Source organism: Conger conger, chromosome 10 (assembly GCF_963514075.1).
Source record: "Conger conger chromosome 10, fConCon1.1, whole genome shotgun sequence".
Lineage (NCBI taxonomy): Eukaryota > Metazoa > Chordata > Actinopteri > Anguilliformes > Congridae > Conger > Conger conger.
In genome coordinates, this window is record NC_083769.1 from 33,339,064 (window position 1) to 33,359,641 (window position 20,578).

The 20,578-nt window shown below is 42.7% G+C and overlaps 1 protein-coding gene across 1 annotated transcript; it reads right to left on the bottom strand.

The window, feature by feature from the left end:
- Nucleotides 1-2,777: 2,777 nt before the first annotated feature.
- On the bottom strand, nucleotides 2,778-20,080 carry LOC133139624 (transmembrane prolyl 4-hydroxylase-like). Its single transcript, XM_061259217.1, has 9 exons — nucleotides 19,079-20,080; nucleotides 18,887-18,968; nucleotides 10,628-10,818; nucleotides 9,899-9,995; nucleotides 9,102-9,264; nucleotides 7,998-8,183; nucleotides 7,314-7,404; nucleotides 6,449-6,572; nucleotides 2,778-5,482 (listed from the first exon to the last, which is right to left on the bottom strand). Exons 1-9 carry the CDS (start codon nucleotides 19,412-19,414, stop codon nucleotides 5,271-5,273), a joined length of 1,482 nt encoding a protein of 493 aa, XP_061115201.1. The 5' UTR covers nucleotides 19,415-20,080; the 3' UTR covers nucleotides 2,778-5,270.
- Between the last annotated feature and the right edge of the window lie 498 nt (nucleotides 20,081-20,578).

The following is a 20,578-nucleotide window of genomic DNA, read 5'->3' on the forward strand; positions in this document are numbered from 1 at the left end:
ACAATTGATGCTTCTCATTCACCCATTCATACACACACTCACCAAGATGCTCATCAAGAGCATTTGGGGGTTAGGTGTCTTGCTTAGGGACACTTCGACACAGCCCGGGCGGGGATCAAACCGGCAACCCTCCGACTGCCAGACGACTGCTCTTACCACCTGAGCCATGTCGCCCCTGTCGTATGTTGTATACAAATACTCTAAGCAAATCACCAAAAAGTCAATTGGGCCCGACCATGGCAAACCAGTTTAAAAGTTAAAAAGTAATTGCCCCCTTCCTGATTTCCTCTATTATTGCATATTTGACACTGGATAATGTCAGATCTTTAGAAAAAAAAATCTATAGAAAAATGGAATCAGAGTAAATACACACTTAAAAATGATTTAATTTATTACATTTAGAAATGGTGACACTTCACTATGAAGTACAAACACATTAAGCATGAAATTAACTTTTCATTAGTTAATGTATTTGTTAACTACACTGTAAAAACATTAATGTTAAAAAGGTTGCTCAGTTTGGCTGGACAGCCAAAGTTCCAAACCTGTTCCATTTCACAACTGTTGAGGCCACTTTGCTCCTGGGAACACTCAAAGCTTTAGAAATGGTTTTAGAGCCTTGCCCTGATCTGTGCCTCACCACAATTTTATTGCAGAGGTCCACAGAGTGTTCCTTGGACATCATGTCAAGGTTTTTTTGACATGAGTGAATTGTGGCACCTTACTTCATATAAACAGGTGTGTGCCTTTCTAAACTATGTTCAATCAATGAACAATGACAAATAAATAGGCTATCACCTCTTTTCTCATCTAGACCCTTCACTGAGCTCCCTTACAAAAGTTAAGGCTATTCAGTAGACAAATGCACTCACTAAGCAAACCACCAATTATGTGTACTAAGCATATGGAAAATGTAATGGAATGCACGGAGTCATTTCCATGCCAGACTGTCTATACGAATGAATTGCTGTCTTGAGTACTTGCGTCAATCAACGTTCCACACAAAAATGTCTAAATACTATAAAAATTATGTACCAGCACCTACACAGTGGGCACAATATTATTATGTAAATACAGATTCTTAAATTAACGATTTGGCTACATAGATTTAGCTGATTTGATATAGCTTGTAGTACTCAAGGGGGCCATTAAAGCAACACAGCATTCAAGTAATGTATTTCTTGTTGTGACTAACGTTTGTTAGCTAGCTAGTCCTGTCATGTCCTGGTGATTTTAGCTTCTTTGCCGCACATTTGGCAGTCTTGCAAGCGAAAAAGACGGCGTCTTCGTAAAAACAGACTGACTGACCCCGGCCACCCCATTAGAACCGCCCTTGGACCAACACACCCATGGAAACGTGGATTGTCTCGCTACATTGCATCCTGACTACAGTAGCCTACAATTAATCGTGAACCACTTCGAAAGTATGTAGCTGGGCTATGAATGGCCGCTTAGAGCAACATTTCTTTTGTTATGTTACCATCTGTTGTTTTCAGTAATAAATACAAGAATTGGGTGCTGTAGTTTGATACTATTTTGCCTATTATTATCTATAGCTAACTTTCATTCCTTTCTTCAGCTAGCGAACAGTGTTCTGAAATAAATTATGTTCACTGGATATTTTATACAACCAATAAACAGGTCATATTGCTCGAGCAGAATGTGTCGCCACTACGGAGATATCGGTATAATCTCGTGAACATCACGCGCAAAACCTGGTGCCTAATCCAGTGCAAATTTACGATAATTCTAGTTGCTCTGCGCTGCTCTATTGACCAAACATGCTTACCTAAACTTAAAACAGAAACGCCCTATTTAATATTATATAGCCTACAGGAGAAACCATGCAGGCGATTTCTGGCATTTTAAACGTATTAATCAATTGCGTCAGCATTACGTCACATCAGTCATTTTACAAATGGCTTGCATAAATATAAAATTCGATTTTGTCCTTCAACGCGATTGCAACGCATATACGTGCCTAATCCAAACGGCGGGGTTGCGTCTCTGCAGCGACATCTATCAATTAGTTGCAAAAAATGTACCACCAAAATTACTCCACCTTGCCTAGTGCCTACTGTAGACGGAAAGGCTTAGTAGGCTACCGCAACATGATCTTCACTACACCACTACACTTCATTACCACATTGTTATTGCGAACATCTTTTCTTTTGCGTTTTTATTTAAGCAGCACCGAAGTGATTATGGAACCCAGAATTCCATATATACTGCATAGCCTACTCTAACTGGGTAACTAGTTCCCTACGTTAAAGTTATGGATCTATCAAGTGAGGCTGATACGGCTGTCGAATATAATGAAAACATGGACTGTCATTACCACCAGAAAAATAGAATCACTCAGTTATAATGTCGAGTACTGCCCTAAACGTGTCCAGTGGGTAAAAAAAAGAAAGCGAATGTGAACATGTTCCACAAGATGTCCACAAGAGGGCTACAAACGCCAATATAACTGTATTCCACTACATTAACACAAGTCTTTGTTTTTAAATGAATGCCAACTTTGTATTCTGACAAGAGTTTTTCCAACTCAGTTGGTGTAGACCTATTTGTAAAGCACTGGCTACTGTACCTGTATACAGGACAGAAACTGGTGTGAGATTTATAATTTTTGGCGAGATTTAGAATATTCCCTTTTACTCAAACTAATGAAAATATCTGTTGACTAAATTGCAAGTTTGAATTAATTATCACAACAGAAAACCTTTGTTTAAAAGAAAGATGCAAAAGCAAGTGATAAAAGACAAACAAACATTGAGTCACTGCAATTTCTTTAATCTACATTTTAATATCTTCAATAGCCAAAAGTGATTCAGTGCATTTTCAAAAGCAACCAAATTCGTTATAACAGGATTGCGCCCAGCATATGGATCTGTTACATTATCGAAAATACTTATTAAAGCAACGACATACAAATAAATTAAGAGATAAATTACTATTGCCATTTTTGAACAGTACAAGCATCACAAATTATACACATAACAGTGAGTGTCAATCTGTTCTAAAACATGGACTTGAGCAAGCAATTAGGACAGGGACACAAAGACAAAACATCAAAACACCCCTTATATATTAAACCACAAACATCACCATACGTCACCCTTTATGAACAAGTAAAAGTAAATGTAAATTAGACCCTGAGACCATGGAAAAAGCCACACATTAACCTAGAGGTGTTGGGTAACACAAAGCATACCGCACATATGACGGTGACTGAGTAATCTAAGCATGCGCAGGGACCAAGTGCACAAGATGTAAACTGAAATTAATGGACACAAGGAGCAGGAACTAAAAATAATAAATAAACAAATAAATAAATGAATAAAAACCACACACACAATACATTCCCTGATAGCCGTACAAAATACAAGTCTAATGAGTAAATGCTAGTTATGAAATAGTGTGAAAAATGTATTTGGAGGGCATAATAGATGGACCTTGCACCGAAGGTCATAAACATAGTTGCTCAATGGACATTAGAGATAGTTGCAAGAAATAAATAATATGAGGAATGTGCCAAATGTGTTGAATGGAGAAGTCATGTTTCGAGGCCACATTCGAATGCAACCAAGAATACGGTATTAATTCTGATTCCACTTGATTTTTAATGACCATATAATTTCCACCAGCAATAAGTAAGGAACAGCCAACTGAAATCAACCAAATTAAGTTTATAAACCAAAACAGTGGTCCTTTTTCTGATCCTGGTTGAGTGACAATGTGTCTTCTTCCTGTAGCAGGCAGCAAGCAGCCATGCAAGAGTTTATTGAAATGAGCTAGTGAGTTACATTTTTAAAGCATGGTGGAAATGTTCACAAAAACTAAGTTAAAATTTTTGGCCTACTAACCTATGGCCTTTTTGGTTCCTTATCCCCTACAAAAAGCTGAAGCCTAATCTCCGAACAGTGAAAAGTACATGTGTACATGACAAGATGGAAGCAGTTTGAAGTTCGTTCATTCATTCATTATCCTAACCCACTTATCCTGAACAGGGTCACAGGGGGGTTGGAGCCTATCCCAGCATACATTGGGTGAAAGGCAGGAATACACCCTGGACAGGTCGCCAGTCCATTGCAGGACGCACACACCATCCACTCACACACTCATACCTACGGGCAATTTAGACTCTCCAATCAACCTAACCTGCATGTCTTTGGACTGTGGGAGGAAACCTGGAGTACCCGGAGGAAACATGGGGAGAACATGCAAACTCCGTGCAGAGAGGCCCCGGCCGACGGGGATTCGAACCCAGGACCTCCTTGCTGTGAGGCGGCAGTGCTACCCACTGCACCATCCGTGCCGCCCAGTTTGAAGTTGCCTTTTGAAAATATATATGTGAAAAACACTAAACCAAAAGGAAAACTATAATGATTATCAAGGAGTTTAACAGAAATGCTTACTGATGCATATGTATTAATGTATTATCTGCAGCACGCAGATTATTAAACTTGAGCCACTAGAGGGAAAGGGTATGGAGATTGATTCAACACTTGGCCCCTACAGAAACCAAATTGTTAACCCTTTAAAGTGAGAGATTACAAATATTTGATTAGAATGTTCTTGACTGAACATTCTAATGCCGATGTAATTAAAAGAAATGGAATTCTAGAATATAGACATAGAATTTTGGAAAACGTAATTTCAAATGATCTTTTAATTTTCTCCTTGTTATGAAGCACCATTAGCAACATGCATGGACACATTGAATAATAAATAAATAATAAATAATGTTTATTAAATAGTACCGTAAAACTTCCCCAAATAACGATAAAGCTGTAAATAATCCCATTTCCCCCCTCATAGCTAACCATGGTCACACAGACTTCTTTTGTTGTTTCTTATGGACAAAGGAAAAGAAAAAGTCAGGACCAATTTCAACTGCCATCTAGTGGAACTCACTTGCTACTACATGATGAACCCGGGACGGAGCCATTGAAATGCATGTTCAGCCCTCACAAGGCCCGTTCCTTAGGTGACATCATCGGGCATTTGCTTGGAGAGTACATTCACCTTTAGTTGCTTTAGTTGTGGGGGTTGGTGTAACAGGTCACACACAGGATGGCAGTGGGTGAAGCTCAGCTCTGTGCCCAGGACTGTCCCTGGATCAGTTACGACATACAGTATTCACATTGCTAATATCTCGTGATGTGCAGGCTTCATTAAACTGATCCCCTAGAGGAGCACAACAAGGATGTTGTTTGATACCTTGATACAGTAGGGGACATGAATCAGTGCATGAGGGTGGCAGTAGACTATAGGTCCTGATGGAGGTCTCTGTACTCTTCAGGGTTAGCCTCTGTGCCGCCTCCGTCATCGTCCTGCCGTGGGGCCACCAGCTCCTGGTATCGGGCCTGGCGCTGGTAGTCCGGGTCGATGTTGATCCAGTTGTTTGCGACCCACTTGGTTCCGTGGGCGAGTACGCAGTCGCCATGCAGGGAGTACTCGTCCAGTTCACCCACCCAGCCTGTGGGTCAGAGTACAGAGTATTCTTTTTATTTTATTTTTATCGTTAAAGTATGATTACTCCCTACAGCCAAAACTGAAATCGCATGTAAACAGGTAACGAGCACCCAGACCCAATTTCTCATTTACAGTGCACTGAAGAGGAACTGCTTGAAGGTAGGGGATGAAGGATATGGATCATCTGTCTAATAAACTGTTGGGCATGATCAAGTAGCTGGATTAAGACAGCAGGATAATGGAATTGGCCAGACATCAAGGACGTCCCATTAAACAGACCAAGGACGACCACTGTCTGCAAATAACGTAATGAGCTCTCTAATGTTGTGTAGTCAGTGAACCTTTTATGTGATGTGTTGTGTAAAATCTTAAGGTGCTCTCACACAGAGTTGCCATCTTTGTACTGGGGTGTTGGTTTTACATGGGAAGCATGGCACATTCTGGCAGATCAGCTTTGCTACCAGCAGCAGGCTTTAAGAGAATGACTCTCAGAAACGTAAAGAAATCCAGGCCAAATGACAATGTTGTCATGAATTTAATTAAATGGTATATTATATTTGTGAAAACAACGAAGCCTGCATACTGATAAGCTCCTTACACACCGTTATTGTATTGTCAGGTTCTACCTGCTGAAGATTCACTGGGATGGAAACGTTGTCTACAGCAAAGTTGTGTAAGGAGCATATTAGTGTGCGGACTTTTCATTTATGCGCTTTTCAGCCCAGCGCCTTACTGAACTGGATGTGCATATGCTGGCCATCTTTAATATTGTATTTGTGCTTCAGATAACTTGTGGGTTTATAAACAGAAGACGCGTGTGTTTTGCAGTTCATAACACACAGACACTAAAGCATCCATTATAAGATTTGATTATTTTTTTACATTTATTGAGTTTGAGGACTGAGAAGCAGATGTATAAGCAGCACACAAGCAGTTTTTTCTCCTGTGTCCATACTTTATGGTACTGTACCTTTGCCATCAGAAAGATGGTTGTACCAGAAGATGGCAGATCCCTGCTTGGGCTTCACTCTCAGATTTCCCTGGTCACAGCTCTTCTGTGTGTCGAGGAGACTGACACCATTCTGGATCAGGGCCTGAAGCAGACAGGACCAGAGGAATGGATGCACCGCACACGCGTGCACACATACAGACAGACACACACACACACGCACACTAAACAGTGCATTTCGGAATTACATCAGGATGTAGCTATGCTGATAGACCCCAGTAATGAACCACTCTGTCCAACCAGGTGTGAGGATTATACAACAGGCTCAGAGAGATCCCAGCAGCAGAAATGTAGGACATTTTCCAGAGTAAATGAGCACTTGCCGGCAGATTCTTATTCACTTCTTTAAATGTTTTATTGGAACATCAAAATTTTGTCTAATGAAAACTACAAGGTGCAGTCAATATACAAAGACAAGAAAAACTGCAAACATCACATGTTGAGCGCAAGTGATTTTACTTACAGTATATTTGCCCACTCATATGTGTATTCATATGTGCCCCACCCCCTATGCCTATTCACACATAATATTTCTATTATGATCCTCTGTAATGAAGGTATCCACATGCAATGGGATAGCGGGACACGGGGTATTTTATCAACTGTTCGTTTAAGTAACTAACATCCAACAAAAAATAAATATAAATAAAACTAGGGGTAATCAGGAAGTTATCCCTTGCAGTGAAAATCATAAATCGGCTGTTGGTGCTCCACCATTTAAAACTCATTAGTAAAAGGCTGTACTGTGAGAACTAACGCACTTCATAGAGACTCCCCTGTAGGCCCAGCACATGGCATCTGGTCCTTTATCTGTAACATTACCCACCTTTTCCTCATAAGTCCTGTTGTCAGCCACAGGGAAGGTGGTCTCCCCACCGCTTTCCACAGAGTTCAGATAGAACAGAACTGTGATGTACCTGGAGCATGGACCACAATTCACAAGATAATTAAGATACTTTCGTTTATAAAGCAAACAGGAGACAAGATAGCCAAATAAACAAAAACCTGCCAACAACAAAAATGTGTAACTTAATTGCTTTCAGAAATGACATACAAACCTCAATTCCAATAAAGTTGTTACAATATGTATTAAGCAAAAAAAACCAAAAAACAGTGAAATTCCTAATTTATAAATATACGGCAATTGCAAATTTATTGCCACAAAAATACTGTTTGATCGCCATGCACCCTGCGTACGCATCGCACATCCAAGTTTACACTGTGACAATGACATAAGGACACACACAAAAATACTGAAAGGCATTAATATACAAAGATAAGCAATCAGTGACGTTTTCTAACTCATCCACAAATGCATACAGACGTGTCTACAGATGAACAAGCAGTCACACACACACACGCACACGGTGAGTGCAAGTGTTTTTACTTACAGTATATTTGCCCACTCATTTGTGCGCACGCGCACACACACACACACACACAGTCACAGCGTCACAGCTGGAGACTGGTGCCTGAAGACAAGACAGGCAGATCCAGGGGGCGCTCTCACCTGCACGGCGTCTCGTAGCGGGCAGAGACGTTGACTGCCAGGCGGGTGTGCGAGCAGACAGTCTCGGGCTGAACCGGCCCACTGTCGTGGTGGGCGTGCTGGTGACCCCCTTGGTTGTAGCGTACCACCTGCAGAGGCTCGCTCAAGTCCACCAGCGAGGGGGGCAGCTGGGTCAGACGCGTCACCCTGGGAGAAGTACGGAGAGGAAAGAAAACTGTAAAGCACAGTTCAGCTGCTCAGCAGGAAATCCTCCCTACACATTAACTTCAATTTCCGTAGCCTTATTAAAACTAATGGCCATGACTATGAGTCTAAAAGCCTTTTTCCCCACTTTGGAATCATATTACAGGCAACTGCTGAGAATTCATAATCCATTCCTGTCCAGTGAAGCACCATGGACCACCATCATTCTTTTCCACATGCCTGGCTGACAATGCCTGTACAAATACACATGCACTGTTATGCGTGCACTTTGTATTGATGTTTCCTTTGAATGACTCGTTTTACCACAATTGGAGAATGATTTTGTCTCATGTAGAAAACATCAAATTAATAAACAGTGTTAAAATGTGTCCTTCTTAATGTTTATAACACTTCTGAGGATATTGTCATCATAACCTTCACAGGTAGACTGTAGCGGGGCGGCCTGTAGCGTAGTGGTTAAGGTAAACGACTGGGACAGGCAACGTTGGGCCATTGGGCCCTTGAGCAAGGACCTGAACCCTGCATTGCTCCAGGGGAGGATTGTATCCTGCTTAGTCTAATCAAATGTCGCTCTGGATAAGAGCGTCTGTCAAATGCCAATAATGTAATGTAATGTAATGTAATGTAGACTGCAGACTATATGGTGGCACTGACAGACCAGACCAACCAAATACAAGAAAGCTCAGCCACCCTCAGGTATCCCACCATTAGCATTTAAGAGCTTTCTGACCCTGCAGGTGAAGCAACAAGACACCGTCACAGACAAGGAGATGATTAAAATACCCGCGGGTACATTGCGGTTGTTACCTAGGTACTTTAGCTCAGTAGCCTCAGAATGTCAGATTTGTATGAAGCAGAGTATGGTGAGTGTGTTCAGAGAGAGGCAGATGTGAGGCCCACCTGTTCCTGAGAGCCTGGAGGAGGCGGTGAGCGCCCTCACCCTGGTACAGCCACGTGTGCCGTCTGTTCTGCACCAGCTGGGGCCTCTTCGCCCCGAGCTGCACTGGGAAGCTCCGCAAATCCTGGGTGCTCAGACCCCTGAACTCCTCCAGGCTCAACAGGCCTACAGACAAACAAGCATGAAGGAGATGAGAACCAGCCAGGAAATAAAAAATTACTATTAACTATTAACTGCCACACACACCAATGGCCAAAAAGGCGGAGGAGGAGGCACGCACGCACACACACACACGCGCGCGCACACACGCACAAATTAACAGGCAGGAACAGTTGACAGTTCAAGTTCTCACAAGCTAAAAACTCTCTGACCTTTCCTCCCTCTCTCTTTCCCTCCATACCTGCACCACCTCACTTCTTTCCTCTCATCACACCCTCATTCCATCCCTTCCCACCCAGCGCTCTCTCAGCAGTGCAGGGCGGAGTTTGGGGAAGGTCCAGTTACTCACGGCCCAGTGCACATCCGGCCGTCTGTGCGCCCCTTCCTCTCTGGAACCAGGCCTCAGCAGGCTACCGGGCCAACACAATAACTCTACGGCACTGAGAGAGGGTACAGGGACATTTGAGGGGTGTGCGTGTAGGGGTGGGGGTAAAACCTCCACATTGAGGTTTTAATGAGTGACACTGGGACACATTCGCACCTTTTTGCACGAACACCGTGTAAGCCCACAGAGACAGGCTGACAGACCGACAAAGGGACAAATAAAAACCTCATTAGAGCCTGGCAATCAGTCTCTTACCATTATGGTCTGGGTTGGCCTTGAGCCCGGCATAGATCTCCTGCAGGCGCTCTGGGGTGAGCCACATTCCATCCTGAGTGTGCGAGTGGGTCAGAATCTAGGAGCAATCCAGAACAGAGACCCAGAGTGCCAAGGAGACAGAAGTCGGAACCATGAACAGGAGAAAGCCACCAGCTCTCCCTTGAACAAGGCCCTTCACCTGAACTGCTCGAGTACATACAGCTGTGTGAATGTGCAAATTGTAAACCAAATGACACTAATCATTATATTGGATGTACAAGTAAACATACTGTAGATAAATGAATCACTGAAACACAGTCAAGACAAAAAGGACAATCTCAGTTCTACCAGACTTCTGCACCCTCAAGCACTCAACTACTTCATATTGATTTTCTACAGTAAAAGCTACTTCAACCCCTTCTCAATGCTTAGTAGTTTCTTGTATTAATCCACCCTCCTTTGTTTTTCAGACATTGGCCCTTCATCCACATCTTTGTTTTCTCTATCTTTTTCCTCCATATCACATCAAACTCTTTACCTGTCCTCCACTCTTTACCCCAGACAGTGCCCTGCATCTTTCCTATACTTAACCTACCGCTACTAAATGCAGCACACACACACACACACACACACACACACACACACACACACACACACACACACACACACACACACACACACACACACACACACACACACACACACACACACACACACACACACACACACCTCCTGAAGCTGGAGCTGTCCATCCTGGTTGAGGTCCAGCAGGTTGAAGATGTCCTCAGGAGTGAGGTCCAGCTGTTCCAGCTCCTCCTCCCGGCCCTCGGGCACTGTGGTCAGGCTCTCTGTGAGGCCCTTCAGCTGGGCGAGCTGCACCACCACACGGCACTCCTCCTCCGACAGGAAGTCTGGGATCTCTGTCATTAGCACAGCAGTGTCACTGCCCCATCCATGTAGCCACATTTTTACTGTACTGTTAGTGTTCGGTGAAATAAAGTTTCACCACAACTGTGCAAGACTTTATCTGTAAGAAATTCACTGCTCCTTGTTTTCAAAATGTAATCTTGTGTTTATATACGGTATATACAGGGCCATAATGTTTGGACAAAGACAAGTCTTTTCTTGATTTGGCTCTGTATCCACAATTATACTTCACACGTGGTTAAAGTGCAGATTCTTAACTTTGGTTAAAGGGTATTTTTAAACATTTAGGTTTTACCAAGTACAGTGCAGTCTGTAAGTATTTTGACAGTGACATTTTTTGTTTTGTTTTTGCTCCAGCCAACAAATCACTGAAATTGAATATTATACAATCACTACATGGTTAAAGTGCAGACTTTCAGCTTTAATTTGAGCTTTTCACATCCATAGTGGGTTAATAGCATAGGAATTACACATATATTATACATATACCCCCAATTTTATGGGACCAAAAGTAATTGTTTCATTGCAAATCCTTTGCAATCAATGACTGCCTGAAGTCTATATAGGTCTGGTATAGGTTAATCTTCATGGTATCTGTCCATCACACTTTGTTCCAGAACTCTACAAGTTTTTTAATGTATGCTATGTTAATGTTAACTGTAATGTGAACATTCTATTCTTGAGGCTTGCATTTTGTGGTGAACCCTCTGAGGTTATTCTGGTGTAGCCTTCTCTTCGTCTTTGACACATCTACACCTACATCCTAGAGAGTGTTCTTAATCGGTTGAACATTTATAAATTCATTTTTCTTCATCATTCAAAATAATTATTCTGTCATCCACTACACTGGTCTTTCATGGTTTACCAGGTCATTTGCTATTGCTGAGCTCACCAGTGCCTTCTTGCTTCTTAAATATGTACCAAACAATAGACTTTGACACACTTGCATTTTTGGCTATGTCTCTGATTGATCTATTCAGATTTTTCAATCTAATGATCGCCTGCTTTACTGGCAGTGGCACTTCTTTGGTCCTGAGAGATAACAGACTCCAAATACAGATGGCACTCCAAGAATTGATTCTATAACTTTTTCTGCCTCTTTTATGCATGAACCAAAGATGCAACTTGACACAACTGTCCAAGAAGCATTTCTGCAGCCAATTTTCCAATTACTTTTCCTCCCCTAACATTGGGGTGTGTAAAATGTGCTGTAATTCCTACAATGTTCACCAAATATGGATGTACCCTCAAATTAAAGCTGAAAGACTGCACTTTAATTAAAATGTTTAATTTCAACTGTTTGTTTGCTGGAGTACAGAGTGAAAACAAAAAATGTGTCACTGTCCAAATACTTTATGGACTGCACAGCAGAAATTGCAACACTTCTTACGCACATCCCCCTAACTTCAAGGCATCATGGTGTTTGGGACAAATGGCTTCACATGAATTTCTGATTTGTCAGGCGTGTTCAATTTCTTACTCTATGTAGGTTCAAGTGAACATTCAGTCTTGGTTGTAGGCTTTTGATTACGCTTGCAGTTAGTTATTGGCGTTTGTCACAGGAGGACCAGAGTTGTGGCAATGAAAGCTAGGAAACCATTGAGGCAGAGAAATAAGACTAAAATCAATTAGCCAAGAGCACTTGTGAGCCAAGTAATCCCAAAAGGCCAGGTTTGCAAAGGAAGACCTCTACAGTTGGTGAACACTCTTCAGGAGGCAGGCATGGAGGTGTCAGTGACTACTGTCCACAAAATACTTCAGGAACAGAACCAGAGGCTACATTGCAAGGTGCATACCACTAGTTAGCCAGAAAAACAGGATGGTCAGTTTACAGTTTGTACCAAAAAGTATCTACATAGTTCTGGAAAATGGGCTTGTGGACAGATGAGACCAAGATTGTATCAGAGTGAAAACAAGAGCAAAGAGGCAAAAAGTAACTGCCCAAGATCCAAAGCACCCCCCCTTCTCTGTGAAATATGGTGGTGAGGGTGTTATGGTTTGGGCATGTATGGCTGCCACAGGTACCAGCTGACTTGTCTTCATTGATGATGTAACTGCTTATAGCAGGAGCAAAATGAATTCTGAAGTGTACAGAATATCTGTTCAATTACAACCACTAATCGGACAGGGAGCTTCATCCTACAGAAAGTCATATGCTGAAGAGAAAATTTAAAGCAATTAGCCCCCCGAAACAAGCAAGAGATGGACATTGGCTATAGTATAGCATCGCCAGAGAAGATACTCAGCACCTGGTGAAACACAGCTAATTTACATAACAAAGCCCAGAAAATGGGGGGCTATGTATACAAAGTGCTGCAACTTCTACATGGTGATACCAAAGTGCATGAATATATCCTTAAATAAAAGCTGACAATGTATCCTTTAACCCTTTCTGTCCCAGAGTGACTGGCACACAACTACCATAAAATCCCAAGAGTGCCATATGCCACTCTCAACCTTATACCATTTCAAACAATGAAAAAGATTGCTATACTTGCTATACTATCGTTTGAGCCCCTATTAAAACCCTAAAAAACTCAATTAATATTATGGTTATGTTTTTGGTGAATATATTTGTATTAAATGTTTTTCAAAACATTCATTTGTGAATTTTAAAATATGGTTTCTTATCCACTGCTGCACACAGAGCTCTTAAGTGTTTGGGGATATTGAGGTAATGAAACTCCCTGGAGAGCCCATTCACTCTGCTAATGAGCCCAGTGGTGTGAATGTGTCACAGGAGGGGTGAGAACTGAGCCGCATTGTCTTCTGGGTGGGAGGCACTTGTTACTCTTATATTTGTTAGTGCTATCATTACTATCATTGCTATTCAGACCCTTTTCACTTGCAAAAAGCACTCCCAGCCCCTTTTTACCCTTCAAGGGAACACAAAGCTCTCAGGCCCATCCCCCCGATCTCCACCCCACCTGCGCGACTCTCTTTGACTAATAATAGGCCACACCTGGCCTTTCAGCGCTTCCCTTTAGGGTACCACAGAACTCGTCTCAACACAAGCAGCACTCCATTTTAGAACCCTGCATTATCATTCATTCTAACACAACTGTAATGTTACTTGCATCTGAATATACAAAGTAAGGCAAACAGTCCCCTGCTTCTTTTCAGTAGATGAGTGCTAGGAATGGTGAGAACAGTGGTGTCCCTGTCATTCCTGCCTGCCCGGCTACAGCTGCTGTTGGCCTCTGCACACAGCATGCCTAAGCTCCAGCAGTTCCTAGATAGTGCAGAAAGGAAGTGACCTGCTTGTCTGGACAGAAAGCAGGTTTCAGGGACACAACAGGAGATAAAGGCCTGCTCACCACCCCCATACACTAGGGGGTTAGGACAGCACCGGGTCTCTCCACTTGACAGGATTACCCACACCACATTACACATTTAATTTTACCTTTTATTTAGAGGCCATTACTTCATACTGGACTTCTTAATAAAACATTCACTTTCAGCCTGAGAGTAGTTCAATTTGATGTATTGACGTCTATGCCTTTGCATCATCTGGACCAGCAAGGTCAACATGCTAATGTTCTTTTAAATGATAGCATACTACCCTGATTGCAATTTTCAACAGCCATTGTTTAACTGTACATAATACATTCAGGAAAACAGCACTGCAGAAGTCTAGGCTTTTTTTATGATTCCTTAAACATTTATTACTTACTTTTCTAGCAAAAATACTTATATATTGTTCTTTGCACTCCTTATGCACCTTGGTAAAACTACAAAGTAGCACAAGCATATTAGACAATGTGATCTTCAATTTTTATAAAACACCATTTTAGGACTTTATTTCTTGCGGGAAGTCCTAATTTGTGAGACATTAAAATGTCATATCAGGGCTTTGTTCAGACTACTTCTGGCCTTGGGCATCATAGCCTTGACAATGAACTGAAAAGGCTTGTTCTTTACAGTGGAAAAAGGAGTAAACTGAAAAACCCAATGCCTGTACCTTCTGAGCAGCAATAGGCTCCAATCAGACTGAGAAAAAAAACAGAAAATCCTAAAAGGGATGTGTGGTGAGAAAGGGACCCCGCTCTCAACCTTCAACAGCGAGGTGGAAAAATCAGTGTGTGAAGCCAACACACAGAGTATCATTAAGGTCCTGCACACTCTCTCTCTCTCTCTCACACACACTTTCAAACTAATGGGCTAATGAGGCTCTTTCCACTGGCCCAACCCCATATCCCGCTACTCCCCACCCCACTGCCTCCCCTATTGTCAAACTAGCGAATGTAAATGTGGACACGCCCAACAGCGCCAATCAGCATCCCAGTCCTGTATAAATGCACCTAGCCAAGCTGTACCCTGTCACACTGTCCCACAGAGGCTGTCTCCCCCTGGGACACATACACACAATCATACAACAGGTCCTGCTGCATCTTCCTGGGAACACCACACTGAGCGCCCTGCCTCTCCTGCCTTCTCTGAAGTACCGTTTCAGTGGATGATGCCTGTTGCCAAGCTGCTGTTCCCTGCTCGCCCCCTGTGCTTTCCTGCACTCCAGGTGCTGCTGCTCCTGCTGTGCCCGGGGCCAGGCTTAGGGCGGGGCCTGGGAGCGTCCGGCGGGCACTGGGAGCTGCGGAGCTCCTCTCGCTGCCTGCCCATCCCACCCAGCATGGCCCTGTGCCAGGACATCGGCTACCCCACCATGCGGATGCCCAACCTGCTGGGCCACGAGTCCCTGGGAGAGGCAGTCCAGCAGTCTGCGAGCTGGCTGCCCCTACTGGCCCGGGAGTGCCACCCAGACGCCAGAATATTCCTCTGCTCACTCTTTGCACCCATCTGTTTGGACAGGTAAGAGTAAAATGCCAGGGCTGGGCACTATCACCCAAATACATCACGATTGTTATTACTACTGCAGAAAACATAGTGTAAGCAAACATACATGTGAACGGGATTAACTGGTAAATGAAGTCAGGGAGCAAGATACTTTGATTGATTCAGTACTATATACAATCCATTTATGCAGCTGTGTATGTAAACAATTTAAACTGATCTGGATTAGTCTATCTGCTAAATGCTGAAACGTGAACGTTACTGCAGATGTGCGATAGGCACAGATAGTTTCCCTTATGCTGCCCTGTCACCGAGTGAACAGGGCAAAAAAAAAATTAAAAATAATAATAAAACTGAGTAACTCAATTAACATTTTCTTAAATGAACATTTAAAAATATTTCACCTCCTGTATTCTACTATTTAATTATGAGAAAAATTGTATTTGATATAATTCACCTGTTATGATTTGTTTCTTTAAAGAGTGTTTAAGCAGGTAACTTTTGACTCATTTTAGTATTGCATCAATTTCCATTAGCTGATATAGGTATGCAAGCTCAAAACTTTTAAGAAAACACTACTGGCTTTTTATATGCAAGGTTTACTAAAATCTAGAGAAGGATATTTTTTCCTATATTGTCTATTGTTTAGAATTGAACACATTTGCTGATTAATCATAGCAATCCTTTCTGACCCTCTGATCTTCATCAGAGCACACGGATTACTGTTGAATAGGGCTCCACACCTAATGCAAATCCAGCTCCATGGCTCAGGGCACTAGTCCCATCTCCTGAGCCAACCCACCATCAAAGCAAAGGCCTTTCTTTTCAGTTTTGCTTTCACACCTCTTTAAATGTACATTATCAGATTGGGCATTGTCTTTCCCCATTCCCCTGTAACTTCTGAAGGCTGGTCTCTTTAATCCATTCATAGTCAACTTCCTTCCTCACGTTCCCTTCTCTCCCTCTTTCTCCCCCACATCCGGTCCGCTCAGGTTCGTCTCCCCGTGCCGCAGCCTGTGTGAGGCGGTGAGGGACAGCTGTGCTCCTATAATGGCCTGCTATGGATACCCCTGGCCTGCCATTCTCAGCTGTGACCAGTTCCCTGCTGACCACCTGGTGTGCATCTCTTCTGTAGCCAACAACACCGTCCCCAATGCTGGCAGCCGCAAAGGTTAGTTACACATGCCAAAACAATGGATGTACATTGTCCTCACACCTCAAACAGGATCACCTTGCACAGATTACATTTCCCGCACTTGGCTCCCTCACATAAACACTGCTTCAAATTGCTTGCACTGCTTTCTAACTGACTTTGTTTATTCCTTTCTGCCACATATGCACAATCAGGCCCTGAACTCATGGCATACATGTCCTTATTTGCATATGCTCCATGTACAAATGCACCAGCTGCAGGATTTAACACAATCCAGGAAGCCAGTTTACAGATCAAGGTCACACGGTCATTATGGAAAACAGTACTTCAAAGTTTCATGAGCTCCAGGACATGCATAATTAACATTTACCTATATCTTGAAAAATGTTTGGTACTTAAAACTGTAATAAATTATAGTTGCTCTTCCAGGGATTTCTGATCACAAGTTGCTTGCATTGCATTACATTTCCTGTGTCTGCAAGAAGCCAACGTGTTTTATGTCATGTGACAGAATTAGTCATGTGTAGAATGTGCTTAAGCAGATCTACTTCTCTAGAGATTGATTCTTAAATTATATTCCACATGTAAAAAGGAATTGAAAGATGAGGTTGATTGGTTGTTTTAAGGTCATGTATGCAATGAAGCAGAAATTAAACGACCGCATAGCATTACAGCTCTTCCTGTCTTTCCTCCAGCTGTACCTCGGGCAAGTTGTCGTGACTGTGAACTGGAAGAGGCAAAGTCTGCAAAGGATGTGCTGGACACCTTCTGCAGGAATGACTTTGGTATGTAGATCTGCTTTATCCCGATAACCAAACAAGTTCTCCGGTTGCCTTTCTCCTGCTCCTAGCTTCCACACATATCTTACATTTCCTCCAAACTTCCCCTGTTCCCTGTCCTTTCATTCTACTTTCACTACAGTGAAATTAGTCTATTTGTCTTTCCACACGCAACTTCTATCACCTGCATGCCCTTAATTTCACACAGTTCTTCATACAAATCACCACATCTAACTTCTCATAAGCTTCACGTTTGTGTGCGTCACCACTATCCTTCAACCATCTTTCTCAGCGGCTAAACAACACCTACCCTGCAATATTCAAAGAGAATCTTCTGTAACTCACACACTGGTGAATAATTATCTTTCATACTAACCATCACTGGTGAAATGAAATGTTTCTCCAGGTGGTGAAGCAGTACTTCCCTAGTGAACAAGCCTCTCTCTCTCCTGCAGTGGTGAAGCTGCGTCTGTCGCGGGTGAACTCCAGCGGCCTCGGCCTGGCCCCCTTCTCCCTGGCCAACAGGGTGGAGGTGCTGAAACACGGCCCGCTGCTCGGGGGCCAGATCCGGGCCCGCCTGCAGCTGTGGTTGGACCGCGACGCGACCTGCGTGCACAACATGACGCGGCGACAACCGCGTGGGGGCACCTACCTGGTGACGGGCAACGTGCAGGGAGAGCGGCTGGTGGTGGTGAAAGCCTACAGCTGGAACAAACGCGAACGCACCCTAATGACCGCAGCGAGGAAATGGAAGCGGCATCGCTGCAGAGGCTAGAGCTGAGAGCAAGAGTGAGAGGGCAGAACTGGGCTTGGCACTCAGGCACCTTTAAGTTAGAATAGGGGGCTTTAGTGTTTCTGTCACTAAAGGCACATACTATTGGGTGGAAAAAACATATACTAATTATTATTATTGACATATCATGTACTTTATGGACATACCATATGAAAACACAGTGCAGGACACAATCAAAAACAGGACAGTTGAATGGAAGTTCTCTCAGTCTCAGCTGCTTGTGATTTAAGCGTACCATCTCACAAAGCTCAAAAGTCTAGATCAAATCATGTTCCAAAGCAAAACTAAGTCCTTTCCTTAGAGAAAATGTATGCGATTCACTGTATATGTATATATGTAAATTACGTTTCTATATTTGTAATGAAATTAAATCTAATGCAATGACAATTTTGCTCTATTGTGAATGTGTTTTTTTACCATGACCAACATACTGACAAACAACATTCGTTCATATTTCGTCTGCGAAATGTGGCAAGACATACCAGACATTTACGTATCCTGCTCAGTTCCTCCACCCACTCACCCCAGAGTTACAGCTCATATCTCACCAAAAAGTAACGGCTTCAGGCTCAAGGTCTGCATCGTGTGAACTTTGTTGGGCATCAGAGCAATTTTCTGAATGTGTCCTACCTAAACATGGATAAAGACATTAAAGTATGTTCAGAAGACACTTTATAGATAACTTAACTTCAGCGACATTATTTAAAAAGATGGAGATGCTTATGAGTTTCAGGCCTCACCCGAATCCCTTCAAAGCGTGGAAGGTGGATCTTTGCGGGGGAGCCAAGATCAGGAGACTTGTATAGCTCAGGAGGTTGGTGAGAGCTGCTTTCGCCGTTTATCACGGGGTTCCCATCGGATGTACCGATTTCTCCAGGGCCATTGTTATAGTACACGTAAAGAAGCAAGGCAATGACGTTGATTATGTAAACGTGAAAAAAGACCATCACCACCACAAAATAGGTACGAGAACAGACATTGCTTTTGTGCAGCAAAACCCGATCTTGACGGGGTACCGTTAGTGGTGGAAGGGTAGGAGACACATAAGTGCCTGATAATTCCTGAGATTCCATCATATTCACCTCAAAATCTATACACCAACTTGTTATTTATAATTTATAGTTTAATCCACCTATGCTCGCTCGTACCGTTAGCCAGTTAGATAGCACGACTATGCTAGAAACCTCTGCTTGCTATCGAGCAAACTAGCTCCGGCCTGCACGTTCAGTCAGTCGTGTTGTCATTTTTATGGAGACAACTAGCAAGCTAGCTAGTTGGGTTACTAATAAATACGATGGTGTTCATATTTGTTGGCGTTCTAGCCACCAAGTGTCATATAGCTAACGTTTGCTTTCTGCCAAAACATTCCACTTCACATGACGAAACCTTCTTAACAATAGCTGTGGTTCCGGTTTGCATATTAGCTATCATCACTCAACGTTTAACATAGCGTTTGCTAGCTGAGCCGTAATTCCATTGAGGCTGCGTGTTAGGTAGTTAGCTATTTGACTGACTAGCTACCTAGCTACTCGCCAGATATTCCACAAGCTCGCGATGGGTCGTTTCGACCAACCTATTATAGTTTTTATAGCTTGGGATACTGAACAAAAACAGGCCAACTAGAAAATGATATCCAAGAAATCTAAAAGTATTAAAATATCGAAAACGTGTAATCTAACAACAAATACTAATATTCCCTTAGTGGTCCTCCAGCTAACCGGTCATGATATAAATTGAGACAACCCGACTGCGTAAATGGGGAAAAAGCGACGCCATTGCCCTGACAACAGCGCAGTGGAAAGCAGCCAAGAGAATCCACGAATTCATTTGACAGATTTTGGAATGAGCAAGATGACTGCTACCCTCTAGTGACGGACATCCATAGCAAAAAGGTATTCAACCAAAGCTGCTGTCCGAAAACAAAGTGATTTTAACACTGACCTTTCTGTGCTAAGCAAAATCTAGAGACCTACTAGGTATACTTGTGTTTATTCCACACTAGTTTAGTGATGGTACAGCCTAACATCCGATTTGGAATTCCAATTTAGGGAAGAGCTTATAAGAAAAGTACATTATTAAAATAGTATTACCACAAGATGGCAGTATAGGCAGGGAAACTGAATAGAATAGAATAGAATAGCGTTTTATTGCCATTTGCACAGGTACAATACAGTACAGGTACATTGGAATTCTTGTGCGTTCTCTTCCAGTCAGGCAAGTAAAAAATACACATAAATAAT

Excerpts from the sequence above, each read along its gene's own strand:
- LOC133139624 (XM_061259217.1), bottom strand. The coding sequence starts at position 19,414 with ATGATGGAATCTCAGGAATTATCAGGCACTTATGTGTCTCCTACCCTT. Across the intron at positions 7,405-7,997 it reads CGCTACGAGACGCCGTGCAG|GTACATCACAGTTCTGTTCT; the intron begins GTGAGAGCGCCC and ends TCCATGCTCCAG. Across the intron at positions 5,483-6,448 it reads CCATCTTTCTGATGGCAAAG|GCTGGGTGGGTGAACTGGAC; the intron begins GTACAGTACCAT and ends TCTGACCCACAG.